The sequence below is a fragment of the Strigops habroptila genome, chromosome 9 (assembly GCF_004027225.2).
Source record: "Strigops habroptila isolate Jane chromosome 9, bStrHab1.2.pri, whole genome shotgun sequence".
NCBI lineage: Eukaryota > Metazoa > Chordata > Aves > Psittaciformes > Psittacidae > Strigops > Strigops habroptila.
The window spans coordinates 40,121,510-40,141,559 of record NC_044285.2 but is presented as its reverse complement, the minus strand read 5'-3'; the positions used below and the strand labels follow the sequence as shown (position 1 = coordinate 40,141,559).

Below are 20,050 nucleotides of genomic sequence, written 5' to 3'. Positions count from 1 at the left end.
ACACATCTCTCACTACCTTCTGGGGGGAAAACAAAAGGACTGGTTGTCTCTCCCAACCAGTTTGCACTTTTTGATTTTACACTTTTCATAAACAGGGAGTAAAAAATTTAGACTTAATGATGCCTTAACTACTGACTTACATTGCAACACTGCTACTGTTACTAAGCCTTATTCCTAACTGGCAACAATAACCTGCGCTGAGCTAAAATTCTCTGCAGAAAAGGCTATTCCTTGGGCAGAGTGCTTGGAACAGTGAACATTCTCTCTTCCCCCTAAGTAACACCTTCAGACTTCTGCAGTTAGGCAGCCTGCAAGCCTGATGTTGATTTCTTAGCACACAAGAATTTGAGCACAACTCTGGACAGTGAGATGCAATGCAGAACAAAATACACAGAAACATATTCAGTTGAAATGTAAGAACCCTCCTGGTTTTAGCTTGTTTATGCTATCATCTGAATTACAAATGATTTTACTAATGTTTGCATTTCCTCATAAGAAAATGATGCTGACTCTCTGAAGACCCATCACCTAGACACAAAATAAGCTATATAAAATATGACATTACTCAGTTTAAGGTATTATTTGAAACTCATTACATTTGCTCAAATTATTGTTCATTGGAATTAAACGTATAGATTTTAATTAGTTTCAGGTAAAACACAAATGACATTTACACACACATTGCCTATGATTAAATTAGATCTTTCTAAGCTTAACAGAATTTTGAAATATTTCTGGAAGCACAATTTTCATTGTGCCATTCTTTTACCACAGCTTTCAAAATCCCACAATCTTCATTGAAGTATAACAGATCACTTTCAAAATCTATGATGCACAGTGCCAAATGCATGTAGGCAAAATTGCCTCTTGTTTTTCTGTCTGGTTTTAGTACTACTCGTTACCTCGAGTGCAAAGGTGTGTCATTACTTTTTGCCTTTGCAATCTCGTTTATCTTCATGGCAGTGAATTCAGTCATCGAATTCTTATTAATTTTTTTGATTTAGTCTTTATTTTCTTTCTAGTTTGCAAATACTGCTGTACTTTAAGTTGACTGACCCTGTACCATGTAAGTAAAAGAATATTACTTGAATAGGTATGGAATCAAGGTGTGGTACATTTAAGATGTTATTTCTTTAAATTTACAACCTTATTCATAGTTTAGGATATATATACCTTTGGTTAACACTCGCTTTTATCTCTTCAAAGTAATCCTTTTTACTTTCTACTACTCCAGCAGATAAAGCACGTTTGAGAAAGTGTGATTATTAACAATCTCTTCCACAAATGCAATAGTGTTCTGAGCCATTTAAGGGTACATGCACCACCAAAGTGCTAAAACAGTGACAGCCTGATATGAATCTCTAACACCACTGAATTGCCAGTGTGATAATTATGCATCGAGCTGTCCTTGTACTCTCAAGGTCTGTTCAAAAACACACATTTCTGAGTGGTGCAAGAGTAACTTCTACAGGTCAGAGGCCTGGATATGTGGGGTTGGTGTAACACCAGTGGAGAATTACAACTAGCTTACACCAGATCTGACCAATGCCATATCAGGACCAGGTCTCATTTTTTTTTCCTTAACGACTCAGGCACTTTAAAAAGCAGATAAGCACTGACAGGGCTTTTCAGGCATCTGTGCCTCACAGATAATTTACTCCTTCAGAGTCAGAGATCAATTATTTCAATGGAAGAAAGTTGGGCACATTGCCCATATGAAAACCTGGCCTGGAGACCTGGCTGCAGCACTGCCTCACTGCGAGTCCCTCCGCAGCAGTGGACTGCAGGCTGATGCGAGTGTGAGAGCCAGATGAAATCAAAAAGCTCTGTGGTTTTGATAGCATGGCGCCTGAGATGAGATCCTTTGCCTCTCAGATGGGTTTCTTAGGTTGGCCTCGATACTACACTAACACAAATAAACAGCTTTCAGTACCTTCTGAATTTAAGCGGACTAAATCAATGTGTGCTCACAGCCTACAAGCAAAAAAACCCATAGAAAACCTCACATGGATTTTTCTTCTTAATCTTAACTTTTACACCTATTGAAAGGGATTCATTGCAGCTGTTAAGTACTCATCAAACAATTCTCAGCAAATCAATTCGATGTTTTTATAATTCAACTACAACCCAGTAATGCTGAGTTCCTTAAAAATTGTAGAAAAGCTGATTTTGAGATGGTGACCAGAAGAGATAATCGAGGGGAGGAACATAGCTCAAATTTACAGAAAATATCCACATGAAAGAAAGAAGTCTATGTGGCAGAATGCCGTAACTTGACATCAATTATAAGTTATCTTACAGGATTTCTTAAGTATCTGAAATAATAACCATTGAGAAAGGCAGTAAGGTACCCGCTACTTTTTGTTTGAGGACAAATTCTGCCTGCCAATGTCCCAAAGGCAAAAATATCTGAGAGGATGGTGGGAATCCCAGACTCCCACACTAGAAAGTCAAGAACATTTACCTAAAAATAAGGAACAAGAATATGGTATATGTAGGAAAAATCACTACATTTTTCTTACTCATGACAATCACAGAATTTACATTTGTAGCTGGTACTTTGAAGTTTTCATTGTTTTCCATATTAATCCCATAAGAAAATAAATCTCTACTGCTTCAGCGAATACCAAACAGTGCATTTCAACTATAGTTCAATTCATTAAAAATAAAATGGTGCTGTCGACTACCCCTTGACATATCTTTTCCACACAGAAAAAGTTACTTAGGGAGTGTTGTATCAACATGGCTGATCATATGCATTAGCATTCCATTCAATTAGAACCTTAATTACTTAGCTCAGAAATTCCATGTGCTCCCTCTATACAGTTGTGCAGTTCAGTCGGTTATGGTGACATCATGAAGCTGTTTATGGTGCAATATAGAGTTTTGAAGGTAAAACTCTGTCAAATTTCTATTCCATTAAGACCATTTTGTGACCAAGTGAATTAAATAATTTGGACAACACCAACAGCAGCTGTCTGACTGACTATGGGTCTGTCTTAAAAAGTCTATACTGGAATTAGGCTACTTAAAATAAATATGGACCCATGGAATTTGTTTAGTGATTCCCTTTTATTGTTATTTTTGTAAAAATAAAATGGTATCACCATGATTTAATGTTGTTTTGGGTTTTTTTTTTTTAATTATACATTTTTGGATTATGCTGGTTTTAAAGTCCTCCTCCATCAAAAGGTATTTTTTCCCCCAAATTCAAATCAAATATACTGACACCTCAGAGAAAAACAGAGATCCATAAAAAGTCAGCAAGCTAAAATGGAAAGTAATTTCAGTGTCATAATTTCATATAACAAAACGAGATTTGGAGGTGATGGTACTCAATAGGTAATGACCACTATAAACAAGTAAAACATTGGCGCACCTACCAAAATCATGTTATGGAGATCTTTATTACAGTTTTCAGAATACATGAATTAACAATGGCCAGGCTGTGATTTCATCAAATTCCTATTTTAAACATTACATACAAACACAGAGCTGTTTAAAAAATAGAAATGCATGAGTTTTGTCACCTTTTTTTTTTTCTTTTTCTTTTTTTTTTTTGGCATCAGGAGTCATCAGACTTCCAAAAGGGAAACCAAATGGTGCATGATAGCAGACCGACTAAACTGCAGTAGATTATTGTTCACATTCTGTGGCATATGTATCACCTCAAACAGTGCTAAAAGCAGCACTATGAAAACAAATCCTTCTCCTTTAACATCCTTCTAATGATATCAGTGAGCGCTGAGTGACAGCTTGCACGACTGCAGAATTCACAGGCTTACACAACTCCCTCTCTTGTGCACAAAAGCAATATGTGATCTGAAACAGAGACACCTGAAGCTGAGGGATTTGGCTTTATCTGCTTTGATTTTTATTTGTTTATTTATTTACATCTTGTGTGCATGCGTGGGCATGTGTGTACATACTGCAGAGGAAGAGATGTCGAGGTTTCTTACGATACCTATTTAAAACTGAGTGACTTGCAGATACAGTATGGCACATGAGAGGTGGGCTTCACACTGCTTCATCGCTTAGCGTTTGTTGTGCCTGGCCTCTCAGCAATTTGAAGGCAAACATTAAAGTATAATTCAGCCAAGCCTTTGTTTCATGGATAAGAAGCAATTTACATATATAGGTAAGTTTGCTCCCACAGAACTATTACCGGCTTTAAATATTTACCAGCTATATCATTCTCAATGTAGGAAGTACTAAATTCACCCATCAAAGCAGGATTTGCCTGAGGGATGCAAAAGCTGAGCATTGCAAAGTTTTCTTAATGAAACCTATAGGAGGATTTCCAGAGCCAAACCTAAAACTCAGCCAGATTCTCAGTTTTGCAAACCATTTGTATATTGTGGGATGAATTTAAAGTAGGTCACTGATGAATTGTGGTTTGGATAGAAACCATGAAAACATTACATGTTTTTACAGCATTTGTCTGAGGTAGTACATATACCACACACAAAAATGCAAAAATATACAGATATTTATAACTATTTGCATATTACAGAAGGGAACTATGGGAATTCTTGCATTTGTATCTCAATTTTCCAGAAAGAGCAGATAATTTTAGATAACATTTTTCATATTGACCATGGTTGTCTAAAAGCAGAACAAATTAATAGTAATAGTATTTGTGGGAATACTTCCTGAAGCTGTTTGTCAATGCCTTCCGAGGCACTAATTTTCTTTTGGCTTTAGCATCAGTTCATAATATGATTAACACTTAAACCAAACATCACTGAAGTGCTGGGAAAGGAGATTTGTTGAATCACAAACAAACATACATGACAAACTGTGTTGCACTTTTTTCTCAGTAAACCGCAGGAAACTTGAGCAGAAAACGTCTAGTGTCTTTACATTTCTGATCTGTACAGCCAGTAGTTAAGCAACAGAGATGTATATTTGTATATGATTTAAATGGTTCATTCCCGTGCCAATTGCAAATTTAGTTCAATTCATTGCAAAGGTAAGAGCATCTTCCTCTTAAATAAACTAAGAAATGTAAACAGTGTAACATCAGAATAAAAAAAAGTCTCTTCAGTACTTGTACCTGGTAAAATGTGAATGCAAACAGATGTGCTGGTATATTGTTAACGCCATGTCTCAGAGGACATATAGAGAAACATAATTAGTGAGAAATTTATGTATGAACCCTCCAGTGATTTTCTTTCCGGGATTACTTTGAATACAAATATAATTTAACTGATATAGTTCATTTTCTTTAAAATTAGAAAATAAGGCAAGTGCATTTCTGAAAAAGGTGCTACTCTTCTACACTTCTAGATAAACATGTGACACCTCTGAAAATTAGAGCAATAATAAAAACATTAAAAATATCTGCAATTTAATATAGACTGAAAAACTATCAAAAGACAAAGTGACCAGCATCAATTTCAGAAAATATTTTAGACTTCATAAATACGAGCACCCTATATTTACATAAATTATCTTCTAAACTAGTTTTCCTTTGAAAGACACTTTTGTTCTAACAGATATGTCCATTAAATTATAGAAATGTTTCAAATACGAAAAAAATAGTAGTAAAATAGAAGCATCAGATGATGTTATTTTGGATTTGCCTTTTTTTTTTCCCTAAGATTTGGTTCTTGAAAATCTGTAGTCAGCTTTCACAGAGCTTAAAGGAAAAAAATAACCACCCATGGAAATGAAATATTCGTGCACTAATAATTACCGCTACAGTATAAAGATTCTGTTGTGAGCTTTTGAGTTTGCACATATAAAGATTATACCAATACTTGTAAATCCCAGCAAAACGCTCATTTTGAAATTTGAATTCTAATACACTGTTGATTGTAGCACAAATTTATATAGACATTATGAACCTAATTCTTTTAAACTGGCTTTGTACATTAAGCACGTTTTTATAACTGTATATGTAATCGTTCCATTTTAGAAAGTTATGCTTCAACACAAGGTTGATGTTGACCTTACACAAAACAGGATATAATTCTTGGTATCTCTTACTGATGAACAGGGAGACAGAATCCTGTTGCATGTATTTTGTTTTTCCTGAAGTACCATAAAACTCTTCAGTTTGTTACCAAAAGCACGAAAAATCCCAAAGAGTTTAGGAAGAGTAGTAGTTGACAGCACACATGTCACTAGGCTTCAGTCATATTCCTATGTTTAGAGATACAGCAATGGGAAAAGCCGGTTTCCTTTGAAGACAACTGGGCAAAGCCCCTGTTTCCTTTCAATACAGTAAAAATTCTTTCAATACTAGATTGAAAAGGAGCTGAATCTTTTCTTACAATAATTGGAGATTGATCACTGTAGTTTGAAATTGTGACAATTTATCCCAAACTACTCAGTCTTAAGAGTATCTTACCACAGAAGCAAAAAGACTCTCCTGTACAAAGATGCTTGGCTCAAGCAGTAGTGCAAAGTTACACTGCCCCAGGATCAAATGCTCCTCTAGAGCTAGCAGTTTGTGCACAGAAAACAATGGGACACCTTATCTTCCAAATATGCTTTATATAACATTAAAAAAAAAGTTCCCCATAACATCAGGCAATAAACATCAGTGAAAAGCGATAATAATTTGAGAACAAGTGCCATCTGCTACACAGGATCCCATTTTTCTTTAAATATCATAGCTGAGCAACATGAGTAGTTCCACTGGAACCCCCACTTACAATCCTCCATCCCATCCACATAAGCAATGAACCTTTAGTAAAAAGGATGGTGAAGACTGCCCTGCCCACCAAACAAATTGTACATTCAACTAGAGTCTGGGGAGAAAAGGGAACTATAGTTTCTCATTGAGTGGCAGAACATACACAGTGTCAGCTACTGAACTGACTGCTCACCTGAGGTACTGCAGTGCAAGGGGCCTGTATACAAAGTAGAACGGGAGGAGCTTCCCGAAAAATCAGACTGCTGCAATCATTGATCACTGCTATAGAGTGCTCCAGGTAGAAAATCTGTTCTTAGCTGCTAAACCCTCAGCATTAAAATCCACCAGTAGAGATCCCGCTACATTTTTTACCTGAGAAACAGAGGAAAAACTCAGAGGCAGTTCTGAATAACTTCATAATGTAGCTTATCTCTAAAAACCTACACAAAGGTCTTTTTAGCGTAATTAAAATAGGACAATCATTATTTCCCCCCAAATATCTTTATAAAGAATATATAAGTGCATTATTAGAAAAATCCCTCCTTAGATACAGTTAAAAACATATCCTGTCCTTGATACCATTCAATTTTGGTGAAATCCTATGCTCTGTTTGATTTAAATTCTTTTAGCAGTGATAAGTAACTATACATGATCATCTCACCAAACGTGTAGATATGTGGTATATCCTATGTGCAGCCAAAATAGCTGAATCCACCAGGCTTTACACTGAGATGAGGTTTTCAGCAACCTGACTGGGGCTATGCATTGCTTTTTTATGGTTACAAACCAGATTCTGATAATGTAGACCAGCTCATCTCTGAATTTATTAACATACAATTTTATTATTTTATCCTTTCATGTCCAAATCAGAACTGCAAATGGAATCTGCAGCTGTATTCTTTCAACAAATCCATATTTTCTTACCCATATAAAATATAACCTAAAAATCCCCAACTCTGTTCACGTAAGTTGCCAGCTTTAAAGAACAAAAAAAAAAAAAAAAAAGAGGGAGTGGAAAAAAAAAAAACCCAAAGAAAGAACATAAGGAAATAAGAAATATATCCTACTGCTTAACACTGTTTACAGATCTTGGTAGTTGGGGTGATAAGATACAGTATGTGGATTATTTAGCAACAGCTTTTAAAATACATAATATTTATACGTCATCTTATGTAATCAATACCAGTATTCCTTTATGATCATTGCCAATTTGTGTGATAAACTCTTCTCAAAGTATATCCATTTAATTGTAAATAAAACAATTCACTAATTCTTTGGCATCAGAAGAATCATACAGCTGCAATTGTTCCATTGTGGCGAGAACGAGACCTTTCCAAAGTCACTCGTCTGTTATCTGTAATACAAAGAGAGGAAAAAAGAAATCACCATAAGATTTGATACATGGATAATGCAATGTCAAGAGGTTTTCAAACAGCCCTGAAAATCGTTTCAAATGATATGTAAATAAATAACTAGGAGGCTGGATCAGAGAAGTTTCACACTGCAGCTGCCAGACTGAGTTCAAGAGTTCTGCAATCAGTAAGAAATTACTTTCTTGATCAGAGAAGCTGGGTGATAAAAGCATTAGGAGAATCCTGAAACATTGTCCCCTTGGAAACAGCACACAATAACTCAAATTCTGGGTAAAAAATCTTATTTTATAAACAATTATGCTCAGAAGCTCTGGAAAAATACATTAAGTTTCATGAGAATGTACTGACCAGTGTGGTGGTGAAAAGCCTTCAAATACAGAAGCACTAACACCAACATAATTTGGTACACAGTTAAAAATAGAACAGTTAAATCAGCCACTTCCTAAGCATTTCCTGATTGTGCAATGTGAACAACTTTTAGTATAAAATATTACACAGTAATTATTGCAATGAATAATAGATATGTCTCTATCACAGGAAAACAAACATGAAGTACCAGCCACAGGCTTAAATGCCTTTAAAATAAAATTTTAAAGCAATGAATGCACACACACAAAAAGGGGCAGAAAATTAATCCCCACTTTGTTTTCTGGAGGTTTTGATCTTTTTAATAATGTGGTTCTGCCACACAATTTTTCTTTACTTTTTTTGGGGATGACTGCTTACTTTTGACCTTTTTATTCTCTCATGTCATATTCACATTGCTGCTCTTTGCATCAGTACAGTATCGACATTGCTACAGCATCAGGGTTTCACAATATATGGCTGGAACTGCTCCAGAGTACTGCAATATTCTAAACCAAGTCACTTCAGAAGCAGTCTGACAGACAAACTGCAGGCAAGCAGGTTTTCTCAGCTGGTTGCCAAATGAGCTGATTTAGCTGTGTTCCCAGACTGGAACAGCGTGTGTTCCTGGTACTCTGTGGGGGAGCGCTAAACTTGGGCTGAGGCTGAAGGTTCAGGCATAAAGCATGAGACCCCATCACATCTTATGGGTAGAAATACATTCTTGGAAAAAGCCAGTGACTGGATGTCTCTGTTACAGAGCCCCAGGAAAGGCTGAAGCAAAGACCAGTGTGGGATCTCATCAATGTATATAAATACCTGAAGGTGAAAAGGGCTGGAGGCAGGCTCTTTGCAGCAGTGCCCAACTGGAGGATCAGAGGCAACAGGCACGAATCAGAACACAGGAAGTTACTCCTGAATATCAGGAACCACCTTTTTACTGTGAGGGTGACTGAGCACTGGAATGGGTTACGCGGGAAGATTGTGGAGTCTCCCTTAGAGAGACTTAGAGAATATCCTTAGAGATATTAAAAAACTATCTAGACGCAGTCCTGGACAAGTGGCCCCAGGTGACCCTGCTTGAGCAGGGGCATGGACAAGGTGACATACACAGGTCCCTTCCAGCATCAACCAGTCTGTGATTTTGCTCTAAGGTAACAAAGCCACGAGCACATTAAAGAAGCTTCTGGAGAAGACAAAGAAAGTCATCTCTGTGATCTGTTCCCGGACAAAGAACAGAGGATGCCTGTGGAGACTGCATGGGCTCTGCAAAACCAACCTTCCTTTTCCCTGTTCAATGAGTGTCTCCAATGCCATAGGGAATTAACGGCTCCTTTAGCAAGATTATTAGTTCTTTTTATAGTTCTGTCGTGCCTCCTTTTCTTAATGAATCTATCCATGCATAAAGTATCCAAATTACCCTAAGTCAATCTGTTTTGCATGGGAATAAATCTCTACACTGGTTACAGTGTCAGTAGGCATTGGAAAGTAAAGCACAGAAATGCTGTCTGAAACGCAAAAAGGAAAATTAACTCAGCTGTGCTGCAGTTCCTCTATGACAGTGAAGCAAAGAATCTAGTGATACTTGCTCTCAGTGGGGAGAAGCACCTTCACCAGTGGACTATTTTTTGCTATAATTTCAAGATTGTCACTGTACAAGTTAAAAACAGACTAAGAGAGTCTAAGAACTGCTGGTTTCTTCATACTTGCTTAGTTTTAGATTTTTCTCTTTTCTGTTTTGGGTTTGGTTTCTTTTCCATCATGGTAGAGACATTTTCTGCAAATGACAGTTCAGTTTCACCTGTAATTGCACAACGGAGCTGGGACTTAAACACAAAACAAAAGTGTAAAAGCTAGAAGCATTATCATTTCTTCAGCTGATGACAAACTATTTTCCCAATTACGAGAACTGATCTATTCTTTTAAAATATTTCCAGTTTTTAAATGCAAGTAATTATATTTTCTATCTAAAATCTGAAAGATTCAAGAGAGATGGGGAAGAGCCATGGGTTCTTCCAGTCAAGGAAACTGAGGTACTAAGATTCAGTTATTATCAGGAAGAATCAACGTCAGCATTTGCAAGAGATATCTCTGCAAAGCTTACAGTGCTTTATGGTGACTCTTACTACAGGAAAGGTAGGCAGGATATACTACACCTTGACAACATTTCCAGCTCATTATAAAAAATGGGAGGATTAGATTTATATACTATCAGTGTGAAAGCTCTCATGTATCTGAAAATTTTGGAGGTAAAAATAAAGCATTTCTTCTTCTTTATAAAGAGACCTATTTTATTCAATGGTGGATCTGCAAGCCACCTTGTGCGTGTGTGCAGATTTGCACCTGGTTACAAAATGAAGCATCTGGATGTGTACATACATATATATGCATATGGACTCCTTCACTAGATGTAAACTGTGCTTGTGTATTTATAAACATATGTATAAACATATTCATTAGGTGAAAACAAAGGGTTTCATATTAGGATCAGGAAGTGGCTTGGGCTGGTATTTCAGACTTGAGCACAAGCTTTTAAAACCATGACATTTATAACGCTTTCAACATACACACTCAGTTATCTCCAGCAGCTGTATTTACTTTTATTTATGTTACAGACCATACTGAATAGAACACAAAACAAGACCGGCTTGTAAACATGACTGTGACTATTCTAGCATAAAACTACATATAACATCAATACATGGTAAAACTATTCAGTTGTATTACAAGGGCATAGAGAGAAAACAAAAGGCAGGAGCAGGAAGCTAAGAGTATGTAAAATTAAGCCATTGTAATTATGTAATCATGGCCAGAAGTCGCAGGTCTACACTTCAGCAGCATTTAAAAATTACTAGAAAACATGGTAACAGTTTCTGCATGTATCAATCCCATCTTCTGGGTAACCCATCTACTTATGTGGTTGAAAACTTTCTTTAATGTCAGAGGTCCACCTCTTTTAGAACTAGGGAATGTAAGAAACATCCACAATGCTCATATTACAGACATTACAGTCTATCTCAGAAATGACACATGAACTTAAAGTGATCTCTCAACCAGGTAACAGACTTTTTCTTGTTGCAGTAGAAGGTAGAGTAAGGAAGGATTAAAACAGAAAACAAAGCATATTTCTATTTTATAAAATAATCTTCATCTTTTAGCTTCCTGCATCAAATTCAAATGAAGCAAATATAGAATTAAGAGCTATGAAAATTCCTTTTTAGCATATATAATACTGGAATATAATCTTGACCACGCAAACTTTACACCTCCACTGGAAGAAATATATGGACTTTGTTATGACAACAATTACTTGCTCAAGTGTTTTTGTACTCAATATAGTACCAAGATGGGAATAAGTAATATCTAAAACACGCAAGATATTTGTAGAGATGCTTTTGATACATACACATCATTCAGTACATAACATGAATCACTGATGTGAAAGAAAAGCAAACCCATCAATAAACTTAGTGTATAAGTACAATAAATAGATGCCATGAAGTAAGCAAAAAAATCTATACAGTTATTTTCAGACAATTATTTTAACTGTATGGAATTTGACAACTTCACCCTTAAGACCTTCTCCCTTATACTCTGTATGTATTAAGCCTTAGAAATTACAATTAACTAAAAACACAGTGGTAGGGGAAAATAGTTTTGCAAAAACTATATTCTGTAAAATGTATTTTTCCTTGCCTTAATGCTCCTTCATTAGTTCTGCTATTAAAAGAGAAGTCTCAATAGCTGCAACAGATTTATTAACTCCATAGCTTGTTATCACATTAAAGTTATATTAGAAGAAAAATTAATGGTATTTTGCAGAACTTGAACACTAAGATTAAGTGACTTTTCTATTTTGCTTTCCTCTTATCCTCTCCTCCAGGTAGAAACTTTGTGCTCTCCTAATTATAAACCTTACTTTATATGAGCAATCAATGCTAGTAATGATAGAGATGTTGTGCAATCGAACGGACTGGTCATGACACTGAGATATCTGGTAATAGGAAAAGACAAGAATCTACAAAACCATCCCTCGAAGGGGCTCGACTGTAATTTGCATTATCCTGTAACCACCACAAAAAAAGTTCTCTCTCTGACATGCCTTACATTTAAAATTATAAACGTATTATAAACTGCTACCTTGGGCTTGGTACCCTAGTTGACTAATTCTCCAGGATTTTTCCAGTCAGTTGAAGCATGGAAAGTGTTTCTTTGTGCCTTAATTACAGCAGTCAAGTCAATCACTGGACTGATTTTGAATTCTTAGTTCCCTGCAGTCTTTCCTAGAGTGCTCATCAAGAGAGTATATAAGTTCCTCCCTATGTAAATAACTGAAGCACCCCTTGGCTAGCATTAGAAAACCAGCAATAACGAACTCCCAGAATCACACAAACCCCTACAAAACCAATAGCCAAACATGGCTGATGCAGATAACTACTTTTTGCCCTTTTTTAAAGCAAAAGGTTGAAACATTAATCTATATGCAGAAAGCAAAGCACCTAAATGTTGTAAAAGAAAGGGCTAAAAAGAGTATCGGGGGTTTCAGGAACAAGTACTACCAGAACTATTTTGCCTTCTTCAAAGAGAGTGGTTGCAGGACCCCCATACCTGAACAACATGTATTTTGAAGGACGGCTTAGTTAATAAACACTATGTTAATCAAATTAAGAACAGATTAATTTGATTATGTTAATGGTAAACTGGAAGAGGGGCAGTGTACAGCACAGGGTGCTCAGCTAGCAACCCTTGTGCCGGAGCACGTGCTGGAGGGCAGGACTGCAGTAAGGAGAACTCTGAAATGCTAATGTATTTAAAGAGCTCACACCATTAACTTGCACAGTCACCAGATGTTTTCTCTTTTCCCTTTTTTACCCTTTTCCTCCTTCCTGACTGACATCCCCAAGGTGAAAGAATTAACCCTCCCATAGCTGACAATAATGAAAGGTGTTTAATGCTCAGGGAAAGAAGGTGCCAGCTTGAGTTGACTTAAAAATGACCATATGAAGAAGGTAGAACACTTGGCAATGAATAAAATTTAACATTTCATCTTATGGAAACAATTTTGACTATGCAAAAGACACAGAAATGGATGCTGTAAGGGGATTCATATGGCCCATGCCTTTGGGAATCAATGGAAGCATTTCCATCAAACATTTATTTATTCATTCACTGAAAATTTTGTTCGCTAGGAAATCCTACTGAAACACACCTTGTTTTCATGAGCATCCCAAGGGAAAAAAGCTCACACAGTTCCAGGCACTTCAGCAAGCATCACAAATATATAACATGGAAAGCACTCAAAAGAGCAAGATAATTTCCTGTAAGTACAGAATGACTACATAAAAAAAATGCATAAGCTGCTCATTTAAGAACTTTTTAAATGGATAAACTGTCACAATAGATGACAATTCCAAGGAGCAAACAGTGCATCTGCAATGGCACTGACCTTCTTGGGAAAAAGGTGGAAATCTGACTTGCACTTTACAAGTGTCACTTCTTTTCTGACAGATAAAACTATTTTCTATACAGTATCATTGACTAAAACTGGGACAAGCTAGAATAAATTTAAATCACTGTAGCTTGGGCGGCCTCTAGTTTTCTCCTTGAGCCATCTCTGCATAGGGAAAACTGAAGCCAAGTTAGAATGTCATTTGAGGTAACAGTGTATTATCAATTGCTTTCAAGAGCAAGCCATGACGAGAATTAACTTTATTATCTTTGTTTATTGACTGCATGCACCTTCATCAGCTTGGCTTTCCAACAATGAAAAGTAAATCTGTTTGGAAAATGGAATTGATGGAACAGAAGACAGAAGCAGAATTGATAGAGTGTAAACCAGCAGGGAAGCCCATCCATCTCCAGCACCTCTTTAACAGCCACAGCTAAACACTGTTCTCTGTATTGCCTGGCCTGTACCTACGACTTTATTAGAGAATACCAACTGAGAAATAAGCTAGTCAAGGAAATTAAGAGCTTCAAAACTGTTGTTGGTGTCTAGAACAAAGTCCTTTTGTGCAACAGCACCTTAAGAGAAAATAGCTCTCCTAACCTCAATTCTGTTAAGATTCAGTCCATCTCTGTGAGATTTGATTTCAAATTGATCTTTCAAAATGGGCGGCCTATATAGAGAAAAAAAAAAGCAATGAGGTAAAAATCAGTTATGGGAGAAATGCTGCCAAAATAACACCTTAGAAAGGACTTTCTGCAATAGACAGCACTTTCCAGAAGATCTTTATTGCAAGTAGATGAAACAAGCAAATAAAATAGTTTTCTAACTGGGTTAAGAAAACTGTACAGTTAATATGTTTTCTTTTAATCTTATAGTTTTTAAAACACTTATTTCAACCTCAACAGACACCCTACACATGCCTGGCAAAATCAGAACTAGACCCCTTATAACCAACACATGGGGTCAGTTCACATTCATTCAGACTTAATATTTTTGTAACCAAAAATGAGAAAAGATCAAGAAGATCGAGTGATACAACATCCCTGGTCTCAGCTTCTCCCCCCCCAAAACAGAATGCTTGACAATCAAACTCAAATGACAGCTAAACTGGTTATTTTGGCATCAATTTCAAAGAAAACACTGAGGTTTCAAGCAAACCCTGTTGCTGTGAGGTCAAATTCTATAAAGACTGGTTTGGTTTAGATCCCACCCCAGACTTCCACGTGAAAGCCAAGTAGTAACCTCAGCATAAACACCATATATGTTGTTACGATGGAGGAAAAGCAGCACACCCTTAGGCCAAAGAAATAGCAGGTTTGGTTCGTTTTCTAAAGCCCTCAAAGCCAGATAGCACATGGAAACAGCTGAAACACATGGATTATAAAGACATCATGTGTTGACCTTATAACAATCTAAAAACTATACTGTTGACCTGTGAGCAGGATGTTTATCAATATATTGATAAGTAAGAAAAGGTGTTGAAGAGTAAGAAAAGGTTTTAGAAGAAATGAGTAAGAAAAAACCCCAATGAGTCTGTGTAGCTGTTGAAGAGATTTTTAGGATAGGAAGAAAAAGCAGTAAGGAGAATTGCAACAGACTTAAAAGGACATCTCTCAAGTCTGCATTGTTCCTCCTCAGAAAAAAGCAGACACACGCCTCTCCCGAGTTATTTGTGCAAGTCAGGATTGCCAAAACTATCATCACAACATAGTAAGCACTAAGACAATCTAGATTTGTATGTAGATACCTTGAGCAACCTGGTCCAGTGGAAGGTGTCCCTGCCCGTGACAGAGGGTTGGAACTGAATGAGGTTTAAGGTCCCTTCCAACCCCAGATCAGACCATTCTGTGCTTCTGTAACACACACCACCTTCATTTTGAGAAGGTTTCCAGACCAGTCTACGTGCACAATTTCTCACTGAGAACATGTGGATGTTTGGATTCTTTATAGCTTGCTAAATAAAAGTTGCTAATAGCCAGAAGCACTGTAGTACAGAGCCTGGTCTAAAATACAGACAGCTAAAGGATTTAAGTCCCGACACTCAGATTAGAAGGGAAGAAGGACATGTCTAATCTTCCTGCTGCCACCCACACCCAGCTTGCTGTTAAGGGCACTGTTAATCATAGCCCTTGAGTCGTATGAAAATGCAGAGAAAAACAATTTATGTTTTATGTGTTATATATAAAAATGCTTTAAAAATGAAGGCTGTGAGAAGTTTTAATGTTAAATGCATGTGTGATGACATGTACTAACTCAGCGCAATCCAGCTGTGACCACAGTCAATACAGTATGGGAACACAATAAAAGGAACACTTTTGCAACCAGAATCGAGGATGTTGACCATCTGTATCACAATTCCATTAAGCAAATAAATACTTGTCCTATTCAGAGCTGAAGAGAATCTAACAAAGTTAAGTATTTATAGAACAAAAATGGATTTGTAAACCCTATTTTCAAGTAATCTGTTTAAAATAAATTTTACTATTGCTTACTCCAGGCCTTGAAGATTTAAAAAACAAAATAGAACTGGTGCAATAAGCCAAGATTCCTTAAACCTTTAAATGATCTATTTAATATTTTAATTTGACTTTGCTTTCTTTCTTAATAGGACCACTTGGGATATGCATTGAAAGCTCTTTCACAAGATCTGCAATGGAAAAGCCTTAGTTTGAGACAACACATGCCTGCCTCAGGGGTTACAAGACAAATCAATCTCGTTTTCTCCTTTCCTCCAAGGGTAATTGGCCTTTAAAATTACAGAGGAAAATAGGCCTTCCTGTCAGTACAGTGCAGGCACATACACAGCCGTTTTCCATTTCTTTTTCACTTTGAATTCTCAGCTGAGAACTAAACTTACAAAGGTGGGAAAACAAAAAGAAGATGAAAAGGAACGATTGCATCAGTTCAAATCCTCTCCAATGACAAGCAGCCCTGTGACCAGCATCTGAGGCTGGCATTCACTGAAACCTGCTATGAATAGCTGTCATTTTCCTACTCAGTACTTCTTTATTCTTGTTCGTGATAAACTTTACTTGTATTTTTGTGTCAGCCTGTAGCACTGGCATTCATGGAGATTTGTCACAGAATTTAGTTAAACTGAGAAGTTATAATTATTGCTTCATTTCCTATACAATCTCACACAGTAATACTGATTTTTACCTCATCTTTATGAAATTGCCCTTTTCAAGCAGCAATCACAGCTATGAGTATACCTACAATCCTTATCGTGTGCTATGCACATAATCGTGTATAAACTCAGCTTCAGACTTTGAATGCTGTTAAATTACATAGAGTAAATTTTAACTCTGCTAATACATTGTTTCAAAGCAGTGTAACTCAGTCGATAGCCTTTGTGTTTTTCTGTTTGCTATTCAATGTGATTTGTAATACATTACTCATATCATACATCTAGTAAGAAAGTCTCACATTAAATATTTTCCAGTGGAAAACGGGAGTAATTGACTAAAGCACAACTGATGCACAAAACCAACACAGTTGAAAAAAGTCAGAACAACTTAGTCTGTTAAAAACAGTACTAAAATTCCCTTGAAAGAGAGTATTGAAGGTGTACCACTAAACCTTTAATCTGAACTGCCTCACTGGGAGTGTGTATATAGGTGTAAAACAATTATTAGATTTGATATCTGAATGAACTCAGGTTCCCATTAGAGCCTGAATGCTTCAGTGACCCTATTATTTTCCTTCCAATGCTCCCAGACCTGATCAACTTAATTATTCTGACTAATGAAACATTTAGGACATGAATGATTTGTTTGAAACCAAATGAGAGGACTGAAAGTACTTCATAAAGTAACACCAAAAAGAAAGGACAAGATATGTGATGTGATGTGTCAAACCCTGGAAGAAGGTCAGCGCTAAGTAACAGTAACAAAGGAAAAGAAGTCTACTTCAATAAATTACATTTATTCAGATATTTTCCCCTGAGCTTCTAATTTGTAACCTTTATTGTATTCCATGCATGGTGAAAAAGGTGTATCTTATGAATCAGAAGGGTGAAACAAATTTCAGAGACTAAATAAACTAGGTCTGCTCCAATAAGGAAAAAAACAAAAAACCTCAAAACACAGAGAATGTGTCTCCATCCACAACTAAAACACACTTTTAGCAGTTGTTCAAAAGTAAAATTGGATCCTCTAATGAAAACTCTTTCATGCCAGAGAGGACAGATCTGCTGATGTAAAAGATGTGTTTTCCTATTTTAATTGTGCCTGCTATGTTACTGTTATGGAAATAAGTATGCGGCATTGCAAAAATATGTATTCACACTCTGAACAGATTTGGTCTGATGGTAATAAACCATACTCTTGATAAATAATGTAATTTAAAATGGCTTCCAAAATGTCCTATTCCCAGCTTCGCTATTAACACTACTGCTCTTACAATTTGTATTTGCTTTGAAGGGGAGTTGACTGTAAGGTTATGAGCAGGACAAAGAAATAAAGACAGTAATAGGTTCTGAACTTCAAGTATACAAGCAGCCATAAAGTTAGCATCTTCTCATCCAAATGCATTTGTCCTTAAAAAGAATCAAACTGACATCAAAGTGGTCCCCTTGTCCCTTGCTCCTCTCACTAATGATACGTAATGGGTGCTGAGCCTGCAATAAACATGTTTATGTCCAGCCAGATTGCCATCATTTTACAATCTAATCTGATACTTTTAAGAAAGAAGAAAGTCGTGCGAGACCAGCACCAGCTTGTGCTGAAGGCATCTCTTGACATCAGCCTTCACTTCGCACTTCAACTGCAAGTATTCGATTTGACAAAACATACAGAAAGTCAAGAGAGAAGGCTTTTCACCTCCTCCAAAACTGCCTGATAGAAGTCAATAGCAATTCCTTTACACAGTTACAATCAAAACCTGACAGATGAAAGTCAAAGGGGAGGCTTTCTAGTTAGTCCTTACAATATTTTATTAAAGAGTGGCATAAGAACACGTTTGACTTGGTAGGATCACCCCACTTCCACTTCCCATTTTTATCCATTAGCAGTTTTAATGCTGGAAGTTACATCTCCCATGCACAGATGCTTTATTCTTTGCACAGAACATGCAAGTAATGAATGCAAAGACAGGGAAAGAAGAGAAAGCTCTCTTTTCCGTAAAGGTATTTTTTCTGGAACAGGAGTTGGATAACACTCGTGAAAAGCAAGCATTTCCTGCCGTTGCATGTAAACTGGCTAGGACGGTTTTTCTCCATACCCAGACAATGACAGCCCTAGTCACAAGCAATTTCTCTTGTAACCTGTAAAGTCGGTCTCCTGTATTTTTTATGTGCCAGAAACAAATTCTCTTTTTATATATATACATATGTAAAAATAACTCTGCAATAACTTATAGTCTACATGTAAAGTTAAATATTTTAAATAATACAATACAGGAAGACTATCCATAATTATTTTTGGATTAAATAAAATATCAGCATTTTTTATTCATAGCTAGGTTAGCACTTACAATTCAGCATTTTGCAATATTTAAATAGAACTGAATATGCTATGAGAAAACCTAAAACTACATGACTCCTACCTGACCGGCTGGCACAGGCTGTGTTTTTCTGTGCCCTTCATCACATAAGAAAAGCTCCTGTCAGCCTGGCAAGAGGATCTCATTGCTACCTGTTACTTCTCTACACACCCCAACTGAGAATAACTAGATACTGTATGTGACTTTTACTATAAATTACTTGCAACAAAGGCATATGTGGGTTATGTGAATGTGAAACTTTTGCTTATTAAAAGAATTCATAGAAGAAAGTAATTGAGACTATACATGGCAGACTCTGAGGCAAGATATAACACCTTTTACAAACTTAGGAGTCTAATTTCTTTCTTGGCTGAGCACAGACAACTCCATTATGATTCAACGTGAGACCTCAGTGCTTGCATAAAGCAGAATTTGACCCTTTGTGTTCATATAACGAATCAAAGTACAGAAGCAGTTAATGCTGTGAGAGGGAAACAAGTTTGTATTAAAGAGCTCAAAATAGCTTCTATTTATCAATATTTGAATTTGAGGAGTGTCACCTGTGCTATCTCAGTAACCACTCTCTGAGTAGTGGAACCCCAAAATGAACACCTGATGAGTGTATAATCCTGACCTATTTTGCTTGCAAAATCTGCCATGGGATCCCTTCCCCACCAATGCAGTTCCTTCTGATGTAATAGCAAGGACCTCGAAAGAAGAGCGGCAGGGGTAACGTGATTATAGCGCATGCATCCCTTC

General features: G+C 36.6%; 1 protein-coding gene across 1 annotated transcript in view; it reads right to left on the bottom strand.

Moving 5' to 3' along the window:
• Positions 1-3,388: 3,388 nt before the first annotated feature.
• The window catches only part of DIAPH2 (diaphanous related formin 2), a 233,921-nt gene continuing 217,259 nt past the window's right edge, over positions 3,389-20,050 (bottom strand). Inside the window, exon 28 of the mRNA XM_030498236.1 lies at positions 3,389-7,997. Within this exon, the coding sequence (XP_030354096.1) occupies positions 7,933-7,997 (65 nt within the window). The 3' untranslated portion in view covers positions 3,389-7,932. The remainder of the gene's footprint in view (positions 7,998-20,050) is intronic.